The sequence below is a fragment of the Colossoma macropomum genome, unplaced genomic scaffold (assembly GCF_904425465.1).
Source record: "Colossoma macropomum unplaced genomic scaffold, Colossoma_macropomum, whole genome shotgun sequence".
NCBI lineage: Eukaryota > Metazoa > Chordata > Actinopteri > Characiformes > Serrasalmidae > Colossoma > Colossoma macropomum.
The window spans coordinates 28,734,625-28,758,616 of NW_023494795.1; the positions used below are offsets into that span (position 1 = coordinate 28,734,625).

A 23,992-nucleotide genomic window follows, 5' to 3' on the forward strand; every position below is an offset into this window, starting at 1 on the left:
ATGGTCTACATGGTAGTGCTGCTGTTATTAAAGGAATATGCCAGTGTTTTACAATATAACTCCCATTTTCTGCATCTGCGGAGTATAGTCGATTACTATGGATAATAATATTACATTTATTTAGAAATAAACAGAAAACTTGCGGACTCAGAACATGCTTATAATAGAAGCCAATGGGCAGTTGCAGAGTTCCATAAGTAAACATTTATGTGAAATATGTATTTTTGTAGAACTTTTATGATTTCTTCAGTCATCTGTTCTGGTTAATTCCTTCTTTCAGAGACTGGACTAGTATGTATTCATTTAATTCATGAATTCAGCAACTACCTGTTGGCTTTGGTTAAGATGAGCTGTGAATCTACAAGTTTTCTATTCTTTTCTGAGTACAGAGAAATGTGTCGGAAGTATTATCCATGGTAATATGCTGTACAACACCAATGCATTAGGCAGAGATTACATTGAAAACCACTGGAGTATTCCTTTAATTGTGTCTGTCATGTGTGCGGTAAGTAAGAGATGAGTCTGGCTGCAATGACCTCTCCTGCCCTGCTAAGCCCTTGGATCAGGGCTGCTGGAGTAACAGCCAGAGCCAGCTTTAGCTTTAGCCGGAGGCTCCGCAGAAGGAGAAGTCTGATCAGATTTCAGCACGCAGGCCTATCTGATGCTTCCCCATGGGCGCTGAGTGCTTTCTCTGGACCTGCTGTTTGGATATGATAGCGATGTTTTCTAATCTCTGTGTGAATGTCATTCCCTAGACATGCGGCCTGTCCTCCAGCAGCAAAAAAGAGTGACCACCACTGGTAGGATTTCATAATAAGCTGTATTAGTACCCAAGACTAGTCAAATCAAACCTCTGCCTATGTTTCTTTACATTGCAGTAGTGACATTAGTGTGTAGTACTCTTTTATTCAAAGGTTTGGAATCACTTTTTGCATTTTTAATTGCTCTTTTATTCAATAATAACTTATGTGGTGTAGGTTAACATACATTAGAAGGTATTTAAATGTTTCATTAAATGTGTAAAGTGCCTTGTAGATGTTAATTGTATTGTAACTTCAATATCAGTCTAATAAAATGTTCAGTTTCAATGTTTAAAGGGCCCATATCCTACATTTTCTTGCTTTTTTCATGCCTCTGTTTGCCTATAACATTAGTGTGGTTTATGCACCAAAAACAGTCATGAATCATTTTTACGTGAACATTTTATCCTTTAGAATTGTTACTGTGCCCTACAGACTGATATATGTAATGAGCTCTGTTCTGATTGGTTGCCCGATGTGCTGTATTGCAAAACTGCAGTAGGCTAAATAGATGGATATACATAAATGTGTTGGTTTTGTGACATCACAAAAACAATGACTCCAAAACAGGCTTAGTTTCCAGATATGGACTGTATGGGCTAAAGAGTAACCAGTACGTTTTTAAACTTTAACAGTGTCCTATATTAAACTTCTGTCCAATGTAAGGGGAGTTCCACCGAATTTTCAAAGTTTTTGTATGACTCAATCTTTGAGGAGTGAAAGTAATTAAAGAACTGAAACTTACAAAAGATCATTACTTTCATTTTTTATTTTACATTATATTTATTTATTTATTTATTATTAAACAGTCAGTGATGTAAATATGTAAAATATGTAAAATGTGTGTTCTCTCATCAGCCAATGGAACGGGGGTAGGGCAAATTTCTGGCAGGCCCAATCAAATATCCTTGCAGGCCAACTCATGCCCACTTGGACATCCCTGTTACTGCTTTATCAGTCATTTTAGAATCATGCTCAGCTCAATATTCACTTATTCACTACGCTAAGATTTTTTTTTTGGAACAATGTCATAGAAGAACCATGTTTGGTTCCCTAAAGAACCTTTCATTGTTTGATTCTTTCATTGTTTGATTCTTAAAAGGCCCATTTCCTACATTTTTCTTTACCAGATTTTAAAAGGCTGGTTTTGTTATTGTGCTCTTTAGACTGATATACATAAATGATCTCTGTTCTAATTTTGCTCCTCATTCAGAAACCAGACTGACCTGAAACACTCCTTACAACTTCAGTGTGAATGGGTGGAATATATGGATATATGTAAATGTGTTGGTTTTTGTGACATCACAAAAGCATTGAATTCAAAATGTCTGTTTTTGCAGTTTGGTTTTTACACATCCACAACAATCTGTACATACTACATCAAACTTCAGTTTGCATGATGTGGGTCCTTTAAATAATGTCCACATTATATAAAGGCTCTATACCAACATTTGTTTTCCTAGAACCACAGATCTAAGTTAAGAACTCTTCAGGAATGTAGCATCCTATTAGAATCATTTTATAAATGCATCTGCAACTCAGTTGGTTTTATATATGTTGTAAACAGTGATTCCAGACCTCTGAACAGCAGTGCAAGTAATGTAAATGAAACCATGTCATGGCATTCCCATCTACATGAAATATACCTTCTTCCTCCTCCTCTGGCGCTACCAAATTAGTCATAAAGGTCAAGATTGCGTTCATCCAGTCGGTGGACTCCTCCATGGCGTCCGTCACTGCCTTCACGGGGTCTTTGCTCATGTGCTGAATGCCCCCTGAGTGCATTGTGTAACAGGCTTACATCAGAGAAGAGTCCCCGCATGCTCAAAAATACCCTTACTGTACACATTCAGGGGAAGGCTAAGCTAACACACAGTTCAAACATCAGCTTGTGTAACAAGTCCAGACATCAGAACACCTCAGAGCATCATCACCTTTCAGCAAAACCCATAAACAAAACATGAGCTGCTCCTTCATTTATACATCACGCTCACATAATCTCTCTATTCCTTCACAGTCCGTCTGATCGATTAACAACAAAGCCAGCAGACTGAAAAACAATAGGCTAGACAAGGAGATACAGAAAAGGCATTTTAATCATGTTCCAGGTCGCTGCTTGCGGTGTGGTTTTGGATTTCCTCCTTTTCCTCTGTCCATCCATTGTCACGTGGGTCAGCTCGTAAACATTTTTTTAATGAATGTTAGCTAACAGGGGCATGTTTAGGCCAACCACATAGCAAAACGCACAGAGCCGCTAGGCATTATGCAGAGACGATGCAGAGCATGCAACTTTCCAAATTCCCCTGACTCACATTATGTGTGTGCACCCTGCTAGTTATATTGCCATTAAAATACATTACAGGTGAATCTGAATTGCATTACTGTATACAGTGAAATAACCAATGCACAGAATTTACAGTTGTAAGCAAAAGTTTGGGCACCCTTGATCTACATGTTTTGTTGACGATTCGTTTACATGGAGCAAACTTAAATATGGCATTTTCAATTTCCAATTGTAGTGCATAATTTGTATTATTTAGTTCAACATAGTGGGAAAAAAATATAACCTAAAATATAAAATGTGCACAGGCCACATTTTATGTTTCATTTTTTCCCAGCATGTTACATTAAGCAAATAAACAGTAATTGTGTATTAAAATGTGTTCCTTGTAGATGATGTGTTGACTTATTTTGACTTATAAAATAGACGTCATTGACCAAGGTTGTCCAAACTTCTGCTTACAACAGTACAAGAATCAAATGTGTATATCATTTCCATATAAATAAAACATATTCCATCAGCACAGTCTTTGCCAAAAGGAAGTAAACTGAAAACTATATTGCTGCAACATATTTTATTCATGTAGAGATAATGTACACATTTGAATCAAATAAATTCATCACTTTTTTTCAGTGCAGTCATCACCAGGTTAAACATCACCACTATGGTCAGAGTATTAAAGCCACAATCAGAGATTTATTGATAATGTTTGTGTTCAAATATAACTTTCATATTGTGGAACAATACTGAAGACATTTTAATTTCATTGCTCTCAGACTAGAAAAACATATTGTATTATGCTAAAGCGAGAAGGATGTAGAAGAGGTGTAGAAAATTATCCCTGAAAAAAAAAATATTTTTGAAAAACTGAAAGCAAGTCTACTGAAAAGAACTGAAGCTGTAATAAAGGCAAAAAGTGAACACATGAAATACTGAAAAAAGATCCATTTAGTTGTTGAGGGTTCTGTATCATTTTCTGTCAAATAAAAATTTTCTCCATTTTTCTGATGTTCATAAATACTAACCTTGGAGATTAAATGAATGAAAGCGTGGTCCCTGCTTTCAAGTATTTATCTCACCACAATTTTTAGTGAACTAAACGTCTCCGATTGTGACTTTAAGAGTGGTCGGTTAATGTTGTTAGCACTGCTAATGGGTTACACAAATACTACTGTTTACTTATATAGTTCAGTGGAGCTCCCCAATGGAAGTCAATAACAAAAACATGGTGCAGTTTGATATTTCTCACTCATAGCTCACTAAAACAAGCAGAGAAGTTTTGTGGAAATTGCCGATTTTAAACTTTCAATCAATTCCATATTTGTTTGTGAGTGGAGAAATTGATCTGCAGAAAAAAAAATCCTTAAAATTTTTTGCCATGTTTTTGTCATTTGCTGACATTAAAAAAAAAACAAAAATCAGAAGTGCAGACAGTCAATGCAGAATATAAATCGCTTTCAAATGTAATTCATGTACATATGTAAATGACATATGACGCATAATTAAACAGTATAGTGAAACAACAGCAATAACTCTTGACTTCTATGTTTTCCCAGTGTATTTATAGGGCAATTCCACCACTGGTTCAAAATTAAAGCATAAATGTTGGTTTGATGTGAGATGCTCCGTTCTAGAGAAATTGACCAGGTCAGAATTTTTCACAGCGGTGATGATAGGAACCAGACAGCTGAAGAGTTTGATCCTTCTCAAAGCTTCCTCACAAAAATTTATTCCATGAAATGGTTATGAATACACTGCCTGATGTCCGAGGCACTGTTCTATGAAAAAGTTTTGGCCTTATTTTTAAACTCACTGAAAATGGTGGAGAACAACATGCAGGGCACTGTGAGGCAAAACAGTCCCTAAAGTAAACTCCTTTTTTTAGATTTACCACTATTTTAACATCATCAACATCACATATAAAAACACAGAAAACTTGTGAAAGTTCATTGATTGTTTTAGATCCCCTGGTTCCCATCACCACCACTGTAAAGAAATCAGAGTTGTAAAGTTTCTGGTAACACTTTATTTGGAGTGGTCCATTGTAGATGATTAATAAACTCTTAACAGATTATCAGTAACACATCTACAACATATCAGTGAAGTAGCAGTGCTGAAGCATCTGAATACACTGAGGTAAACATCTTTTAGATGTTCTGTTGATACATTACTTACATTAAGCAGATGTATTGTTACTATGTTATTTCCACTATGCAAACACTAACGTTACCCAGCCTTACCCATAACCTAACCCTAACCTTGGCCCTAATCCTAACCCTAACCTTAACCTCAACCCAAAACCCAACTCTAATGTTTTTGACATGTTACTGAGAGCATGTTGAGTGTTTGTTTCATCTAAACAGGACCACTCAAAATAAAGTGTCACCAAGTTTCTATACAATGAACAATTTCACATCAAAGCACTCTGAATAATTTTGTTTACATCTCAACCATTCATTTATGCACAAAGAAATCAGTGGAAATTCCTTTTAGCACCAAAATCACCATAACACATCAAAAGCAACTCAAGTACAGATGTTATTTATGAAGCTAGTAAGTTACAGCTGTGGTTCCCAGCCCTGATTCTGAAGCATGTGCACACTGTATGTCACAATATGCAGGACAAGAGGAGTGAAGGACCAGGATTGGGAGCCAAAAGGTCAGTTAAATCAGCAGTTACAGAAGCAAGCACGTTAGCTGAAGAGGCGGCACAAATGACCACTGCAAAGTTCAGAGCAAAAGTGCATAAGACAGCTTGCCTCTAGGGCTGCCTGCCTCCTTGAAGGCTTTCCTGACCCGGCCTGGCTGAGGTCCTGTTAAGACGAGATACAGAGCAGAGGAGTTGCACAGCAACACATACGCAGCCGTAAAGTGCGCACCTTCAGCAGGGAAGCATGCAGTATGCAGGAATGCAAGAGCAACGGCAGACTGCACATTAACCACATTAAACACGACTGATTGGCAGTAACAGCAAGACACAGGCACACGTAGAGAGATGAAGAAGATGAGTGTGAAACAGATGGGATTCAAATGCAGGATAGCTATGCTGAGAACTGCAAAATGTCCCAGTAGATTTGATTTTACTGAATTTATTTTAATATATTTATTTTTGATTGATTTAAATGTGGTGTTGTTTTCACAACTAGAGATGCACAATCTGACTTTTGAGGCGAAAAAGGTGAATAATATATCGGTAAAAACCATCTCTGTATGATATTAAAAAAGGGACTCCACTGTCACTGGGGTGGGACTCTCAAGGGTACATCTACTGTACTATTAGCTTGGGAACATAGTTGTACCATATTCCCCTGTAATTCCCCTGTAATTACTCCATACACCCTGTCTTGACTATCCTGAGGATTTTTATTTTTTCTATTTTAAAATGTTGGACAGTGAAAAGGTACATATAAGTGCCTTACTTCTGGGAAAGTGAATGCAGTGAACTTCTAAAACTAGTTTAAGCTACACTTGTTGTATTTTTAAGGGTATATTTACATATTTACAAACAAAACAGTACCTCCACAGTACACTTTTGTCTGCTGGTGTAATCTATATACATATCATGGTTTTACATAGTTTTTGCATTTGTTAGACTCTCTTATCCAGAGCAACTTACAGCTTCATCATGTTATAAATGTATGCGAATGCTGCGTTAGGAGTCTAGCCCAGGCCCTCCTGTTGGTTGGTGTGTTTGCCTGTATGATTCATTCTGTCATTCATACACCAGTTGTCCACATGCAGGGCAGTGGTGTCACCCATACGCTATTTTTTAAGACTTTAGTAATGGAGGTTGCTCCTACAGATGACCTATTAAGTTCATAATATTAAACATTCACTGTGTTACATATATTTCATCTACACATGTGCATATATTTCAATTTATTGACGTGCATATACTGGTATATATTTAAATTCATAAATGGCACATTAAGTTTTAATTAGCGCGTATATATTTTGAAACATCATATATATTGCACATATATTTTTAACATAAGCAAATATATGTACACATAGGTTTCTTCCATATGGGAAGATATATTGTACGCAGTATTAAAATATGTTTGCTCTCTCATTGAATGAGGGGGTGAGGGTGAGGGTAACTTTCTGCTGGGCCAAATCCAGCGTCCTTATCAAAGTACACTTTAAGCAGCCCTGCACTACAGCTGACATGTGCAACAGTAGATGGTGGTGACTCATAAGCGTCAACACAGGATTTTTTTCTTCCTCAGTGGGTGATGTGCCAAGATGCTAGTTTGTCAAGGTAACACTGAGAACAGAGAAATATATTTTCATTGTTTTAAAGTCAGCTATAATACAGCCTATACTCCTTAAAAAGATATTTCAACCATCTACAGCAATCTGCAGTCTGAAGAACGCGTTCACCGTGCAAAGAACCCTTTAATCATGCAAAGGGCTCTTTGAGTGTTTATAATTCTATATAGAACCATTTTCTTTGCCAAAGTACCCTTGAAGAATCATCTTTTATGAGAGTGTAGATAGCGATAAACCCTCACTGTTTTTTTAATATGGTAATATCCCTAGTTACAACAAAGTATTTGAAAAGGTTACTTTACAGGTGAAGGAAAAACAGTCTCAAACTTCTTGAACCCTAAAATTATTATTCAGTTAGTACTCCTAAGAGTTATTATTTATTAACTACTATGAACTATTCAACACCTACTCTGAAATTAATATGTAGGTGCTCTGAGAGAGAGGAATTAAAGTGAGATTCAGCATTTTTAATTTATAAAGGAAGTTACTGGGCTGCCTTATAATTTTGACTTAGTTGAACTTTAAATAATAATTTGACAAAGTAAAATACACTGATACTTGTTCAGTTAACTTACTATTAAAAGTTAAATTAACTCAAATATTGAAGGCAGCCCAGTTACTAACTTTTTTAGGTTAAAACAGAATTTTGTACATTGTGGGTTTATTGTGGGTTAATGTAAGATTTTTAAGTAAGTGAACATAACTCCTTACTAAGCCATGGGCCCACCGGCAGGCTCAAAGTTTTATTACACACTTCTATAACCTAAGAAAAGCTCCATTAGTTTGCTTTGAAGTCCTTGTGGTTAATGAATAATAAGCCTTAGTATGTAATAAGCCTGGAATATTAAGGGGTTAATATAACATTATTATTTTATTTTGAACCGTTTATATTGGTCCATGAAATGTTCATACAGTGTTAAAGGCAGGTGACATTATGATGTAAAATGTGGCACAGACAATTTATCGCTAAGTTAACTGGAGACCTAAGCAGAATTTAAGTAAACTGTAAGTTAGTAACCAATTAGAATTCAAAGTATCAGTTTATATATATTATTACTATATACACAGTTAAAAATGATGGTTCTTCAAGAGTTCTTTAGTAAAGAAAATGGTTCTATATAGAACCATGAACACTCAAAGAACCCTTTGCATGATTGGGTTCTTTGCATCACGAAAGGGTTCTTCAGACTGATGGAGAATGTGCTGTAAATGGTTCTGTACAGAACCTTTTTGAAAAGGGTTCTATATAGCACCCTATATTTTGGTGCTCTATGGAACCCTTTTCAAAAAGGTTCTTTATAGAATCATCTACAACACATTCTCCATCCATCTGGAGAACGCTTTAATGATGCAAAGAACCCTTTAATCATGCAAAGGATTCTTTTTCTTTACTAAAGAACCCTTGAAGAACCATATTATGAGTCTACTTTTTGATACCACCTCAGCATCTGAAGATTTGTACAGTTTTCTTTTTTAAAAAGCTTTGCTGGCTTTTGCAGGGCTCTGAGTATTATTTCCACTTGTGCACACTCACAGCATCAAAGTTCAGGGTGAAGCACATCATTGTGAGATCTACTCCAAACAGAAATGCTAATGCAGCGCTGATGAATTCAGTGACATTTGTTTGATTAACTTCTTAACCTATTTCATGAAAATCCATTATTGTTCTCAGAGCTCCAAAGCTCCAGTCGCGCTCATTTCTCACTGTCTGCACTCATTCATGTCATGGCCTCGGCAGCTAATGCCCCAGTAAACAACAGATGTCAGTCTGGAGAGAAGGAGAGAGAGAAGAGAGCGTTCCAGGAGAAAGCTCAGACAGTGGCACAAATGCTTCATATCACTCATTATATCCGGCACAGGGCTAAAGAGCGAACTCCAAAAACATGAGCGCATTTATGTAGCTGTAGGCTGCTCTTAACTCCGTCACCACACACGAGTCACCAGTGTGCTGTCTTTTATTAACCCTTATAAACTTTCGTTTTCCTATACTATTTAGATGTAATTGTGCAACTATATGGATCGCTCTGCTGAACTGGTCCAAGTCAGAGTTGAAAACACATTTCGAACTACCAACTTTAAACTAAAATGCTTTTGCTTTGAGTGACTCTACACTGACTGAAAGAATCGGTCATTCAAAGTATTTATTAAGGTTGAATAAAACTAGATAATTTACTTATTACCACATGAAGTAATTTTTTAGGTTGATCTGACGAGCCATATTTTACAGAGTTTACATTAATTCTATTTATTTTCTGAAAACAAACGATTGAATATTCCATTTTGAAACTGTAAAATAGGTTAAAGTTCAGCTTTATGTTACAGTGATGGTACTGAGCGTGGTTTGTTGGGTGGTTCACATGAATCAGCATGTACAATTACAAGAACTAACAAGGTAAAAAAAGGTAATTTGTGATTTCAGGTTGTCTTTAGTTGCCGTTCTGTACACTGTCAGAGTAATGATCACCTCAGTTTTATCTGGGTAGATTATATTCCTCCCAAATTTTGCAGCATCCATCACATAGATATAAAACATGGCAATGTGACTAGCCCTAGTTTCAACATGTTGGTTCCATCCCTACCTCTAATAAAGTGCCCTTTATTCAAATGACACAGAAGAACTCAAATGCGTTGCATTAGCAGAACGTCTGAGAAGGATTTTTGCTGCCAAGTCATGAGGCTAAGCCTAGACGTGCAGCAAAATAACTCTTCAGTTTGTCATTTTGATCATCTAACGGCTTTCATCTTTGATTCATGGGTATGAAAGGCATGCTTTCCCCCTCTGGTTCAACCCTGTTCCAGCCAATTTAATTTAGATTGCATTTAGTGTCAGGGGTTTCAGGGACTTTTCTTGTCCTTGAGTTGTTTCTTAACAATGCACACTTTTGAAGCTCTTCAGTCGTCTTAATTAAAGCAGCAAAATCACTTATAAATCAGACAACAGTATGTTCTTCAGGCAGTTATTCAAAAGCCTCTTGCCTCACGGTGGTTATTTTGAGAATGAATGTATTTCTGATTATTTTACACTTTTCAGTAGTAGCTTTTAGGAACTTTCAGAGCTTAGAAAACACTGGACAATTCCAAATCTCCAAAAAGGATAGCGGGCATCAAACGGTGGTCTCCTGGAGAGCGGTGCAGCCCCAGGAGAACAAAAAGATCTTTCAATTGAGTCTTTGAATTGAGTCAAAAGATAAAAAAGGGGGTTTGATCTCAGTGATGTGGTCCTATAAGCCATCGACCCCATGGAGATGGGCTCATGTTGAGTTGCAGCACAGACGTAAAAAGGGTGTTTGTTTATTTGTTTTTTTTTACTTTTTTTAGCCTTTTGTTCACACCAGTAAATAAAAAGGATTATTTTATTATTTTAAACTTTTTGTAACCTGTAAATACATGTGTTTTCTCCAAACACCTGTAAATACCTCAGGTTGTTAGCAAACTAGCATTTACATCTTAAACTGCCAAGATAATGTAAAATTGTCCACATATTTTATTGACAAAAGCAAAATAATGCAATAAAACACAGTACTATGCAAAAGTCAGAGACCATCCTTTCATTTTATTTCACTGCCACACAAAACAGCCATTAATTACACTCTTAAAAAGTATGGTTCTTTAAGGGTTCTTTAGTAAAGAAAGTGGTTATATATAGAACCATGAACACCCAAAGAACGTTTTGCATGATTAAATGGTCCTTCGCATTGTGAAAGTGTTCTTCAGATCGATGGAGAATGTGTTTTATATGGTTCTATATAGAACCTCTGTGAAAAGGGTTTTATATAGCACCAAAAGTGTTTCTTCTTTTGTTACAAGCTTAATAATAGCAGAACCCTTTTTGGTGCTATATAGAACCTTCTAGAGCACATTCTCCATCAATCTGATAAACACTTCACGATGCAAAGAACTCTTTAATCACGCAAAAGGTTCTTTAAGTGTTCATGGTTCTATATATAACCATTTTCTATAATAAAGAGCCATTGAAGGACCATATTTAAAATACAGTGCAATAGGCTTCATTAATTTCCAGTCATATTTTTCTGTATTTAGCGTGTCCTCTCTCTTCCTTTATTACAGCTTCCATTGTTTTTGGTGTCTTGCTTTCAGTTTCTCAAAGACATTTGCAGGGATATTTCTACACACCTTTAAAGTTCAGTTGCATTTCCTGCCTCTCAAGTAATTCTAAACAAATTTAGACTCGCTAGTCCATAAAGCTTCACTCCATATCTCAGATGTCCAGATTTGGTGTTCTAGTGTATGTTTTCTTGTGTTTTGTTGATTTCCATTTCTCAGTAAGGGCTTCTTGACAGCTACACATCCATTGAGACTCTGAAGGGAATACAAAAACTGTGTTTTTTTTTTCAGATCTGAAGCAAGAGCAGAGCTTGATTTTCTCCTCTCTTTCAAAAATAAAAGCTTTAAGTGCTGTTTATCTGATGGGGACAGTATGGGTGGTCTACCAGGCCTTGCATGGTTGATTGCAGTTCCATTTCTCTAGATTTGAAAACTCTGTTTTCCTTTTTTTTACTTTCTCCTTCCTTATGCAACAACTTCATGTTATATCTGATATACCTCAGAAATATCTCTTGAAAAATAACTTGTACTTTTGACTGAAAATTAAATAAACAGTACTATGCAAAGGTCCATGACTTTTGCGAAGTGCACTATATTTTCATATATTTTGTTATCTTGTTTGTCATGTATGTGATAAAAAGTGGAAATGGGGTCAAATAAAGGTTGCTAGCGACCTGAGGTATGCACTTAAAGATGCATTTACACTTGACCCATTTTTGTGCTTGCAGGCAATGTGTTGCTACCATCGTACAGTGTATAGTATATATGGTGTGCATTTCTTACCCATCAGATTTTTGGGTGATGGTTGTCTTGCTTACGCTAATCCTAGGTGCTAGCACAGCACCATCATTTTATCTTTTGTTCAAACTGGAAAATGAGCACCTGAGGGTACTAAGTAAAGAGTTTGTGAAAAAGCAAGGCTGCGAGGCTGCGTTAGACGGACCAAAGTGCATCGTTCCTCCCCATGAGTCCACGTGATACAGCCCATGAGTTTGTATCTCCCAAGACGACCACTTAGGCCTCTCTGAGCGCTCGCTAGTGCGCAAACTATTTTTCCCTTCTTCTGACAAAAAGTGGAGCATCTGCAACATAGAATACCGCATTAAAATTCTGCAAGGCAAAATTCTTTATCTCTCTCAAAGCACTGAATGAAAATGTCAAATCATTCTGCATGGCAAGTATGGGTTACCGCTCAATACCACACAGTTAATGAACAAAGGCAAGCCACAATGCTTTCACAGTATAGCTCTCAGTGTTAGAACTACATCAATTGTGAATAATTTGTGGCTGAACAGAATCATATTGTGCACTAAACTTTAAAAAAAAGACTGATTTAGGATTTCATAGGAGTGGAAGGGAGCAATTGGCACACTATTGGCAAAGGCTTGTGACCTATTATTTAACGAACGCAGATTTGACATTGAAAAAGTAATATTCAGTTGAGGTTTAGAGCCAGAGGCTCTTAGCTATGACTTCATAGCAATGAATCCCTGTGCTCAGCATTTGCTCAGAGTTGAATTTCTTGCATTGTTGATCCGATTTGTGCAAGTGCTAGATTTTTTTTTACCTTTTTTTTTTTCCTCTGAAGACAGAATCGGCACTGTCAGAAGAATTCGTGTGAAGCAATTCCATTAGCTCTTGAGGCTATGCACTACTTATATTAAAGCCCCAATCAGGAATTGCTGCCAAAGATCTTCGGGCACTGGAGCAAAGATAAGCCAGTTTTCAGCAGTAACAGCAACTCAGGGAAGAAACACCTTCATATAATAAATGGAGGTGATCATTAGATCATCACTTTGCAGTGTTTCTTTATTTTTGTCTCAGTCTCTGCTACCTTATATCTGACTGTGGTCTTTGTCCAGGAGTTTAATTTTCCTCCTGTACCAGTGAACCTGTTAATGACTGTTAACTTCACCTTCTATTTCTCTTTTTTTGGACTGAAAACTCGTTTGGTGTGTTTTTTTACATTGTAACACATTGCAAAGTGTTGTATGCAATTTAAATTATCTAAACGTTTTCTACTTAAAGTGCTAATTATACATCTGTCTAACATTTTTTGTGAATTGTATATTTTGTGATGCTACTGTGATGCAAGATAATAAGGATTTTCTTGATTTGTTATGTTGATTTCAGTAACCCTTTAAATGGCCAGGAAGTCCAAAATTTTTATTACAGTTCTTTATTTTGGGATAACTTGACCAGTCACCCTTTTTTCCATGTAGTTACTGAATTATAAGTTCTAGGATGTGATAATTAGGATTTTAAATGGTTAATTCATTGAACACACAGAAGAGAAAGAAAATTGACCATTAACGTGACATCATGCCTTTTATGAAATACAATAAGAAATTTAAATACTATGCCATTACTTGATATGGTATGTAATCTCTGAATTATTTACAGTGTTAACATAGACCAGGACCAATTGTCAGATGTGGAAATGACACTCAGACAAAGACTAATCACTATTACTGGAATCATATACAGAAATATGCAATGTACAGCATCATATGGCTGCATAATAGAAATACAAATAAAATTTTGTACTGTATTGTAATATACATATGGCTGTCAATGCATATCGTATTTTTGTATACATAGGGATGTCAAAATTACTTTATAAAAATTAATTTCTTGATTTAGAGAAATCCAGTGATTACAAAATATGTAACTTATGTTCTCAAAAGACTAGTCAGGGTCATTATAAAGCCATGTTTAGCAGTCCAGCATCTTGCCACTCATGACTGCTTCTGCTATTTTTCAACGTATGAAGGATTGTGACTTCCTCGGTGTGACTGAAATAGTAGAAATGTTGAGTTCTTTAATGTCTCAGATACAAATCATATACAGAAATGAATAATATTCTCAGCCACAAAGAAGGATTCTACAGCCTTCAGTGATGTAACAGCTGAGAAATGAAGCCTTCTTAAGCTGCACCCTTGGCTTTGAGACATGGCTACTAAAACAGAAGAAACCCACACCAGCAGAATCTCACTAATGCCTGTTTGTGGTTACAAACTGCATGTACATGAAGTAAAAAAAATGCTTGCTGTTACAAATGGAATTGAATTTTATATGAAATAAAATAAAGTAAAAGGTTTTGTTTAGTTAACTTTAGATTAAACAAGGTGACAGACAGCTGAGTCTAACAGGGCTTTACTGAAGGTAAAGAATACACCATTTGAATGTCTGTTACAAAGCCTGAAATGCTTTAAATGTCTCATTTAAATAGATCAAGCATAACTAGCGTTATGCAAGATGGTGAATTTACCTTGCTGCCAGCTTGGCGCAAACGTAAGATTGAAATTTCCACTAAAGCGCTAATGAAACTTCAAGTTTATGAAATGACTGGCTCAAAGCAGCATTAAAAAGATTAAAGAGCTCTAAATTGAATTTGCTGAATTTGCTGATACTTGCAAATACTCTGACAATGCATATTTTAAATAGCTCCAGGGACACACCTATGTTTGTGCATTATTTCTAAGGGTCATGTTATCAGAGCCTGTTAATGAGGAGCCTGGCCTCTTCCTATTTCCCCCATTATATCAAAAACATGACTGCAAAATGCCAAAGGGTGCCTGCTAGTGAGTCCTTAATGAATGTGGGTGAAAGGAGCTAAACAGCAGTTTCTAATCACTTGTCCAGAACTTTCCTTTAATTTTAGAAAGTAGAACAATGTATTTCACTAAAAAAGCAAAGAAAACTAACATATATAGTTCCTTTTTTACAGCAAACAATTCTTGGGCACGATGCTAGCATTACTGCTACTGAGTGCTGATTGGTCAGCGAGTAAACTATGATTTTGCTCAAATGGTCCATCTTAAACCATTCATTTTGGACTTGTTCGGGAGCGCCCTCTAGCGTTTGAGAAACCCGGAAGACATTACAGAGTGGTAATTCTCCTCTCTGATGTTATTTCTAATTTCCTGAGATTTTTAAAGGTCGGAAAATGGCCTTGGAAAATGCTTAGCACTGTTATTATTTAGATAAATCTATTTTTATTGTTGGGGCTTAATAAAAAAAGGATTGCAAATTCTAAATCTACATAATCTAAATCATCAAAATGATTGCTCAATTACTAATATAATCGATAGTGACAGCCCTAAATATATAACTAAATAAGTAGTACTTCATTCTTCACTACAATACTTTGGCTAACAGGCAGAGTTTCTGAATCCTGGGCCTGGCGTACGTCTGCATTGCGTATTTTTGGTGTTTTCTCCACTGTAACACACAGGAAAGGGCACATGAAGGGCTTGTTAATTAGCGATGTTGAGTCAGGTGTGTTGGGAGTGGGAGAAAACATTAAAATCAGCAGTGCAGGGCGACACCAGGGCATGGATTGGGAAACACTGCTGAAAGGCATAATGTTACACTGAATAGGAATGAATAAAATATAGAGGAAGTGAAGTGAAGGCTTGTGTAATGAAAGACGGGACGACTATCAATTAATACGCATCTTCAGATCCACGGCAGCATGAAATGATAGTGACAGTTGCTCCCTCAACGCATGCATGCACGCACACACACCAAGGAAGGCAGCGACGGGCACACGCGCACACACTCAGGCAAAAGCACTTCACTGCAGGCAGAAAGTCTTTACCAGGTGGCAAACAGGGGTCGTCACAGTATAATGTATGGGCTTTTTATTGGATGGCAACAGGATGACACATGGGGATGGACAGGGTGGAAAAAGGAGGGAAACTTATTAGAAATGGACGAGTGAAGGTGGCTACTAGGGAGATGTACACTTTGCTACAGGGTCTTAATGACTCGAGGGTTGGCCTCGGCTACACCAATAGCCCTGAATATAAAAAGGTCTCCACTTTTGAAATGCTTTCAAAAATGTATTCTGTGCTATGCAGCAGACCTTTTTTCTCCTTTCTCGTTGAAATGGAATGAAATGTGAGTGAAATATGATATGAAAAATGCTAACATTCACAAAATCCATCTAAGCAATGATAATTTTCACAAATTCCATGTCTGGCAATCTTGAAATAGCTCAAAACTGCCATTAATAAACATCAACTGAGTCTAAAATGCTGCATTCTTACATTAAATGTGACCAACTGTATTTAACCCTTAGAAGTCACAGTTATCACTGATGACAACAAAAGTATTGTGTCATTTTATATGAATTATTTCTCACAGAGAAATTCTGTTGGATGCAGATTCTAAGCTTATAATTGACTCCATATTTTTGTGAGGAGATATTTTTCTTGTTTTCTGAAAAAAATGCTTTTGCCACATTTTTGAGATTTGAGACATCAAAATAAATGGAAAAAAGTGCAGACTGAAAGCTTTTGATACAGAATGTAAATTGAGTGCAAATGTATTTCATTTTGTAACTTACTACATAAATTAAGATGCATTCCTACATCTCTGCATAATTCAGTCTCTGTAAATGAAGTCATTCTAAGTGGTCTTATGTGAAATGGTTCATTGCAGACCAACTTAATGACTCTTCACAGTGAAGGTGAAAGGAACCAGACATCTGAAGCGTTTAACAGCTCTAAAAGCTTGAAATAGTTACAAATATGCTGCCTTATATCTGAAACATTTTTACTTATGCAGACATTTTGAATATTTGGGACTTCTCCTTTAGGCCTACCATTACATATTTATGTAATTACATTTGAACAGTACATGAAAACAGCAGTGATAACTCGAGACGTCTAAGGGTTCATGTCCACAGACATCTATCATAAGCTAAATGGCCTAATGTACAATCTCATCAGGTGATGATGCAATGGAGTACTTGTCAAAAAGGCCAAATAAGTGATGAGCTTAGACAGGACCTGGCCTGCTCTCTGATTACTGCTGACTGGAAGTGAAGGTAGCCGCTAGTGATAGTCCCTGGCTAACAGAACACCCTATCTGTCTTTATCACTGTCAGTGCTATCAGGATTCGGCCAATAAGCTTCCGCTCTACTCCCACAGCCCGCACAGAGTTTGCCCAGTGGCAGTCTAGATAAACTCCCAGCAAGAAAACAACCATCAGGCTTTATCACATTCTCTAGTCTCTAAATTCTCATCCAAGCATCCTATTACCCCAATCTATAAACGGTTTTACCCTATAGCATAAATTGGAGATGAAGCTAATGTCCCAGTGATATAGAGGTTCCTCTGAACATTCTATTCACCGGCTCCGGAGTCCAATCCACAAAATCCCCTCAGACCAAAATAACACTGCTTTGATGGATAACCACTTAAGAAACCATGCCAACTCTATCCCCAGTCATGGTCTGGATATAGGAGGCCTCCACTACAGTTCAAAAGTTTGGAATTGCTTGTAACATAACGGTACAACAACGGTAAGTTGGAACTAATTACGTTTTTAAACGATTCACTTTAACTGTAACTGTAATTCACTGTAATTATCTATTTATGGTAATATTTTATTTGCCTCGAGATTTGATCTCCACTTTGATCTCCGCTCACCCTGCTGAAAAAAAAGCTTAAACCAGCATAAATTATATTCCAGCTGCTTTATGCTGGTCTATTGCTGGCCTGATGCTGATTTAGTTGACCAGCATATCAGCAACCAAAGCATAACATATCCTGATTTTGCTGGTTACCAGCATCACAACTTCTATTATTAATTAAATATTTTATTAAATATTGTTAATTTTTTGATAATATCCATATTAATATCCAAGCTGCCCTTCGTATTGCGTGAAAACTGAATGATGAATGGAATAGATATGGTACAAAGTTACTTGGAATAAAATATTCTTCCTTTAGCTTCTACTGAAAATTGGTTGTTTTTTTCCTTCTTCTGACAAGTTACTGTTTTAGAAATGCAAGATTTTTGTCCAAGATTTTGACAGTATGCAGGTTTTTCTGATAAACAGTTATGTCTTTGCTGATTTTTCTAGCAGGGCAATTATAATAGAATCACCTACAGTTTTGTCCATCATTCCAGACACATCTAAAGTCTCATAATCTTTTACCAATTATTTGAAACCTGTGAAGTTGCATAAGATTAAAATTTTAGTGAATCTGTACGTGTATCTGCAACCAAATTGGTTTTAGATTACCGAAAACAAAGAATCTAAAATTTTAAACCGTAATTCCAAACTTTTGACCAGTAGCATACATTAGGATGTCCAGTGCAGTAAAGAAGGAAAAAGAAGCTGTGCCTACCTTCCAGGCTCTTGGTGTCCAGCAGGTCAAATACAATGATGGCTACAGCAGACCAGGTGATGATGAGGGCCAGCACCAGCACCCAGGCCATAGGAGAGCTGAAGGTTGTGTACAGGTCATCAGTCATGGTGCGTTTAGATGAACGGACGGAGGAAGCACTCGCATCACTGCCTTTACTCTCCAGGACAGTGGTGGTGGTGGTGGAGCCCCGCACTGTGAAAACACACAGCTTCAGAACACCAAGCACATCTAAATAATAATAATAATGATATAATAATATGAATAATAATAATGATATATAATAATGAATAATACCAATAATAATAATACTAAGAAGAAGAAGAAGAAGAAGAAGAAGAAGAAAAACTGCATTTATTTGTTTGTTTGTTTGTTTGCTTGTTTGTTTAGTTAGTTAATGACTTTACATACCCAAGGATGCTTTACATAAAAACTAAGACTAAGACAAATTTGAAGCAGTGGTTTGGACAACATTCAGATTTTCTAAAGAAGTTTCCTTCTTGAGTTTTACGCTGGAGCTACAAGGCTAATGTAGCTAACAAGTAATAGAAGTTCACCAACAGTTAGCATTGTGCTAACTGTGTACCTAAATCTTCACACGTTTGCCTCAAAGTTGAATTGTTAAGTAATCTATTAGACTTGTTTTTATGGTTTCTGACACTTTCTGACATGACATTCTGTTCATATGTATCTATAAAAATTTAAACAGTTAAACGGAAAAGCAGTGTGGGAGATGGGGGCAGATAGTTCCAGAGATGGACTAGATGACCTGCCACTAGTACCCACAGTCCTGTGCGAGGGGCCACAAGTAGCAGTCTCAGAAGATGTAAGAGTAAGAGGAGGGATGGAGGAGCTCAGGGAGAAGGAGTAGTTTGTACTTGATACAGGAGGATATTCTTAGCCAATCAAGCTGAAATAGCATAGAGGTGATGTGTGCAAATTGCTTGTTAATAACAAGGGTACAGCACAACAAGGGCAAGCGCAAGGGTACTGCTGTTACAGCTCTGTGTCTGTCTTTTAGAGGTTTAAATCTTTTATTTATTCTGGTTTAGCAATGTTGTGTGATAACAATGTACACTAAATCACTATGCAGCATTTACTGTCCTTCAGAATGAATACAGTTTCAGTGTGTCTACACTCCATGTCCAAAAGTTTGTAGACACCTGTCCATCCAGCTTTTCTAAAGATAATCATGGGTATTAATAGGAAATGTGTCCCTTTGCTCCTCCTGGAATGCTTTGTACTAGATGTTGGAACATTGCTATGAGGATTTGATTGCAGCCTTAAGAGCATTATTGAGGTAAGGTACAGATGTTGGATGATTAGCTCTGGATCACTCCAAGTCATCCCAAAGGTATTGGATGGAGCTTCATCTACTGCTCAGTTCCACTGCTCCACAGCCCAATGCTGAGGGCCCTTTTACACCTCCAGCAGATGCTTGGCATTGGGCATGGTGACTTAGGCTCAAGTGCAGCTGCTCATCTTTTCTATGGAAATTGTAAAAGCTATATGTGTGTGATTAAACACCTATGTCAGCAGTGGGTGCATTCAAATTAACATACTTAGTATATTATATACATAATATATCATACTTAATTAGCATGCATATGTATATGTATACTGAATAATATACTTAAATAATATACTATATCTATCTATCTAAATGTGAGAAACTCTTGCTGCTGAATTTTGAAAGGCTTAGGAGGGTAAGACTGACTCAATCTGGCAGACGAATGTTCGCTCTTTGTCTGTGGTCACTGTTCTGCTCTGACAGAATACTGAAAGAAGGCAGGACTCCATAAGAATGGTGGACCATTGCTGTATCAATCACATATTGTTCAAACATCTCCAAGGCCACAGCAAAGAAAAATGCTGCCTTTGTATCAATTTGGAAAGATGTATTGATGCAACTGTTTCTGTCAAAAGACCCATTCTAAATGGATATAAATCCCTGCCACAGCGCAGGCTGAATTGCTTCTCAGTGATTCCTTACACACGCTACACGTGACCTTTGTAAACACTGTTCCTTTTTGCAGAGCCCCGGTATTGATTCGCTCCAATATGGCCAAATTCAGTCAGAGTCAGGAATTGATTCTTGTATGAGCCATTGTGATTCTGGCTATGGTTCCTTAAATTTGATATGCGGCTGATCTGCCGTGCGTCTTAGAGGAGATGGGCCTGTGCTCTCTGTCTGCGATGACTGGGAAAGATAAAGTCAGGCTGAGATTTCTTTTATGCCACCTCTTCTTTTACTTGAAAGATGCAGTTGTGTGCAAAAGTTTTGGCACCCCAAGGTCACATGACATGCATAGTTGATTTTCTGAGTGAACACAAGTTAACACATCCTCTATATATTGGGAAAAAAAAAGATAAAACAAAGATAAAATGTCACCTGTGCAAATGGTATGGAACAGTTTATATTTCATGTTTTATATTTCATGTTTTATCTTATCTAATATGTTAAATTCAGCAAATGAATAAAAATTGTACGCTAAAAATTGCAGAAACATGCCATAATCAAGTGTGTTGTCTGTAGAGGATGTTTTACTGATTTTCATCAATGTCATTTGACCCAGGCCTGTATCATGGAAAACCAAATTTTCCTTAGTTTTTGAAGTAACAGAGTTTGATGTGGTATGTAAGCACTGTTAAACTTTCAAAATGTACCAGTCCAGGCGGATCACGTATAGAGACTAAGCTGCAAACATTGCCTGTTTTAAGCTCGCCGTTTAGTGATTAGCCCTACTCATTTTCCTTGACACTATAAGATGTGTTTTAGTACGGGCTGCTATTTGAATGAGGCACAGATTGGGCAGCCAATCAGTAAAGAGCTCATTGACATATATCAGTCTTAAAGGCACAGTAACAAGAACAGCTTGTAGAAATGAGTTATAAATTAGAAATAATGAAAAAGTAAATTGTAAACTCTTAAAAAGATGGTTCTTCAAGGGCACTTCACTGAAGAAAATGGAACCATGAACACTCAAAGAACGCACTGCATGATTAAAAGTCTCTTTGCATCATGGAGAATGTGTTGTAGATGGTTCTATATAGAACCTTTTTGAATAAGGGTTCTATGTAGCACCAAACAGGGTTCTTCTAAGCTTGACATTGTAAAAATAGAAGATTTATAAGACTGAGTTAAGATCTGGTTAGCCAACTGATAAGCAGAAGATGCACGAGTGGGTGGAGTTTGCGAATGACTGTTTAATAGTGTGGGTCTGTAAATTAGCTGCAGATCTAAACTTTCTGAAGGATCTGCTTACAATAATAATGCTGCACTGAAAATCTTCATCTGTTTACAGTTCATTATCTCTTCATTCTGTGTTACAGATCTGTATTTGGTTACATTCCTAGCGTGTGTGTATGTGTGTGACTGGACGAGCGCTCTGACAGTTTCAGTTCAGCCCACCTGTCGTAGCTCTTCACACTGCACCGTGTTGTCAGACTGAGGATTAGTGAGATCCATCCAATTGCTGACTCAAGAAGGCCATTCGCTGCGCTTCCCCTGTACTGACCTCATTCAGAACCTCCCTCAGCCTACACCTGGGCTATTATGCATTGGCAAGTGCCTTCAAAAGAGCCAGGAAATGACCCTGTGAATAGCCACTGGAGCTCATGAACAGCATATCAGCAAGTGAAGTACTCTTGTGCCTTTGTTGTATCTTAATAACAAGATTTGAGCCATACATATCATGCCAGTATTCACAAGGACTTTATCAACAACAAGCAGAGAACTATGTGTTGGCCTTCAAGCTTGGCAGCCTGGCCCTGCCGTATAAAAACAGTGTTCGAGAGAAGGATGGGAAACGGCTGCCTCTCATCAGCGATTCTGATAGAAGACCTTGTCCTTGCTTCCCTGTGTTCATATCCATGGCGAGAGCTTGTTGAGAAAACTGAGTCAGCAGGCAGACAGTCCACTGCTGGGCTTCACACCGTCCCCCTTCATTCTGACACTTTAAATAGAGCTTATTTACGCCCATCTGACTGACAGTTCCTACGGTTTAATCAGAATATCAAATTCAGCTTTAAGTCTCTGCAACAATAAGCTATTTCACGCAAGGCTGAAATCCATTTAGCAGTCTTCAGTCATATTAATAATTGCTTTTGAAACAACTTCATCACAAGGAAAATAGCTTTGGAGGAATTTTCAAACTTATTTTGCGGGCGTTTCGGTAAAGTGGACAAATTGACAGGATTTTTGTGTTCGAAATCCTCAAAATCCTCGCAAATCCCTTTAAGCATATTAAATATTTGTTCATATCAGGGACTTTAATGATATCACCTATCCAGAAAAAAAAATACAAAGCAGAGATACAATACAGATATCCAAACTGGACTGAGTAGCTAGATTTCCTCTCAGGCAGATTGAGCCATAATTCAATTGTAAGGCCTATCTGAAGTTCCTTTAAAAGCTGCTTTCGCATCACATGCATGTTTCACATGAGCATAACAGTGTGCTATATGATATGGCCTATTTTTAGCAGCCTTTCGATCATGAAATTCCTCTACAAAGCATCCACCGATCAGGCTGTAGACTCTGCCTTGTATGTGTCGTGCCATTTATTGTATTATTCATTCTTGTGGCGCCTTAAAAGCAAAACAAAAAACAGGTTAAGATGTGAAGAAGAAGATGACTGTACCTTCCATGTCTGTCAAACAGTGCTGAAAACCCACAATTGGCCCTCAAGAGTGAAGCACTGTTGCTGTGTCTCCGTGCTAGTCCTGCTAGTGTTCCACCAAAAGTCAGCCAAGTCAGGGCCTGGACCCCCCTTGAGGAAGCACAAACAATATGACACCTGTTGCTTACAGAGACTCAGTTAAACGAGCAGTGGAGTCTCCTCACCCTGCACACGCTCCAGAGAGAGGGCCGTGCAGGCTGTAGCCTTTCCGAGCGCTAGCAAAATTGAGAGCTTGCTAAAAAAATCAGGACGGCTAAGTGCTATAAGCTAATTCTAACCCCCCTCTGATTGTCCCCGGCACGTCAGGGGTGTAGGTCAGGAAGCGCAGGGATGCATGGGGAGGGCTTGGAAGTAACCTTATCCCTGAGTGGACCAGGCAGTTTATTCTTAGAGCCCTCAGCAGCGGCTGCATTCTGCTTTGCCTTTTTAGGCCTGGGGTGTGACCCCTATCAGCAACTGGGCTGGCACAGGAACCAACAACACATGCACACACACATACACAGGCCTCAGAAGGTTAAGAATAGGCCTATAATGGCTATCATTTCCATCAGGAGTAGTTCATGGTCCTGCCATAAGCTGATGAAGCAGTGTTTACGTAGGCTATGTGTTTTATATTCAGTTCCTGGTTGAAAGAGCTTCACTATTAATGAATGCCAGCATTTTACAATATTTAACAGTACATGTTCACAGAACAAACTGTACTCATCCTTTTATTGCAAAAACTTATC

At 37.5% G+C, this 23,992-nt stretch overlaps 1 protein-coding gene across 5 annotated transcripts in view; it reads right to left on the reverse strand.

Moving 5' to 3' along the window:
* trdn (triadin) overlaps positions 1 to 23,606 on the reverse strand; it is an 86,920-nt gene extending 63,314 nt beyond the window's left edge. For 3 of the 5 annotated variants that reach the window (XM_036582114.1, XM_036582112.1, XM_036582111.1), the window contains exons 1-5: positions 23,226 to 23,606; positions 18,565 to 18,777; positions 16,022 to 16,060; positions 5,841 to 5,894; positions 2,447 to 2,575 (exon numbers count right to left, since the gene is read on the reverse strand). In XM_036582114.1, coding sequence (XP_036438007.1) covers positions 2,447 to 2,575; positions 5,841 to 5,894; positions 16,022 to 16,060; positions 18,565 to 18,777; positions 23,226 to 23,232 — 442 coding nt within the window. In that variant the 5' untranslated portion in view covers positions 23,233 to 23,606. The remainder of the gene's footprint in view (positions 1 to 2,446; positions 2,576 to 5,840; positions 5,895 to 16,021; positions 16,061 to 18,564; positions 18,778 to 23,225) is intronic. The other 2 variants (XM_036582115.1, XM_036582116.1) reach the window with 2 other exon arrangements.
* Positions 23,607 to 23,992: the final 386 nt, after the last annotated feature.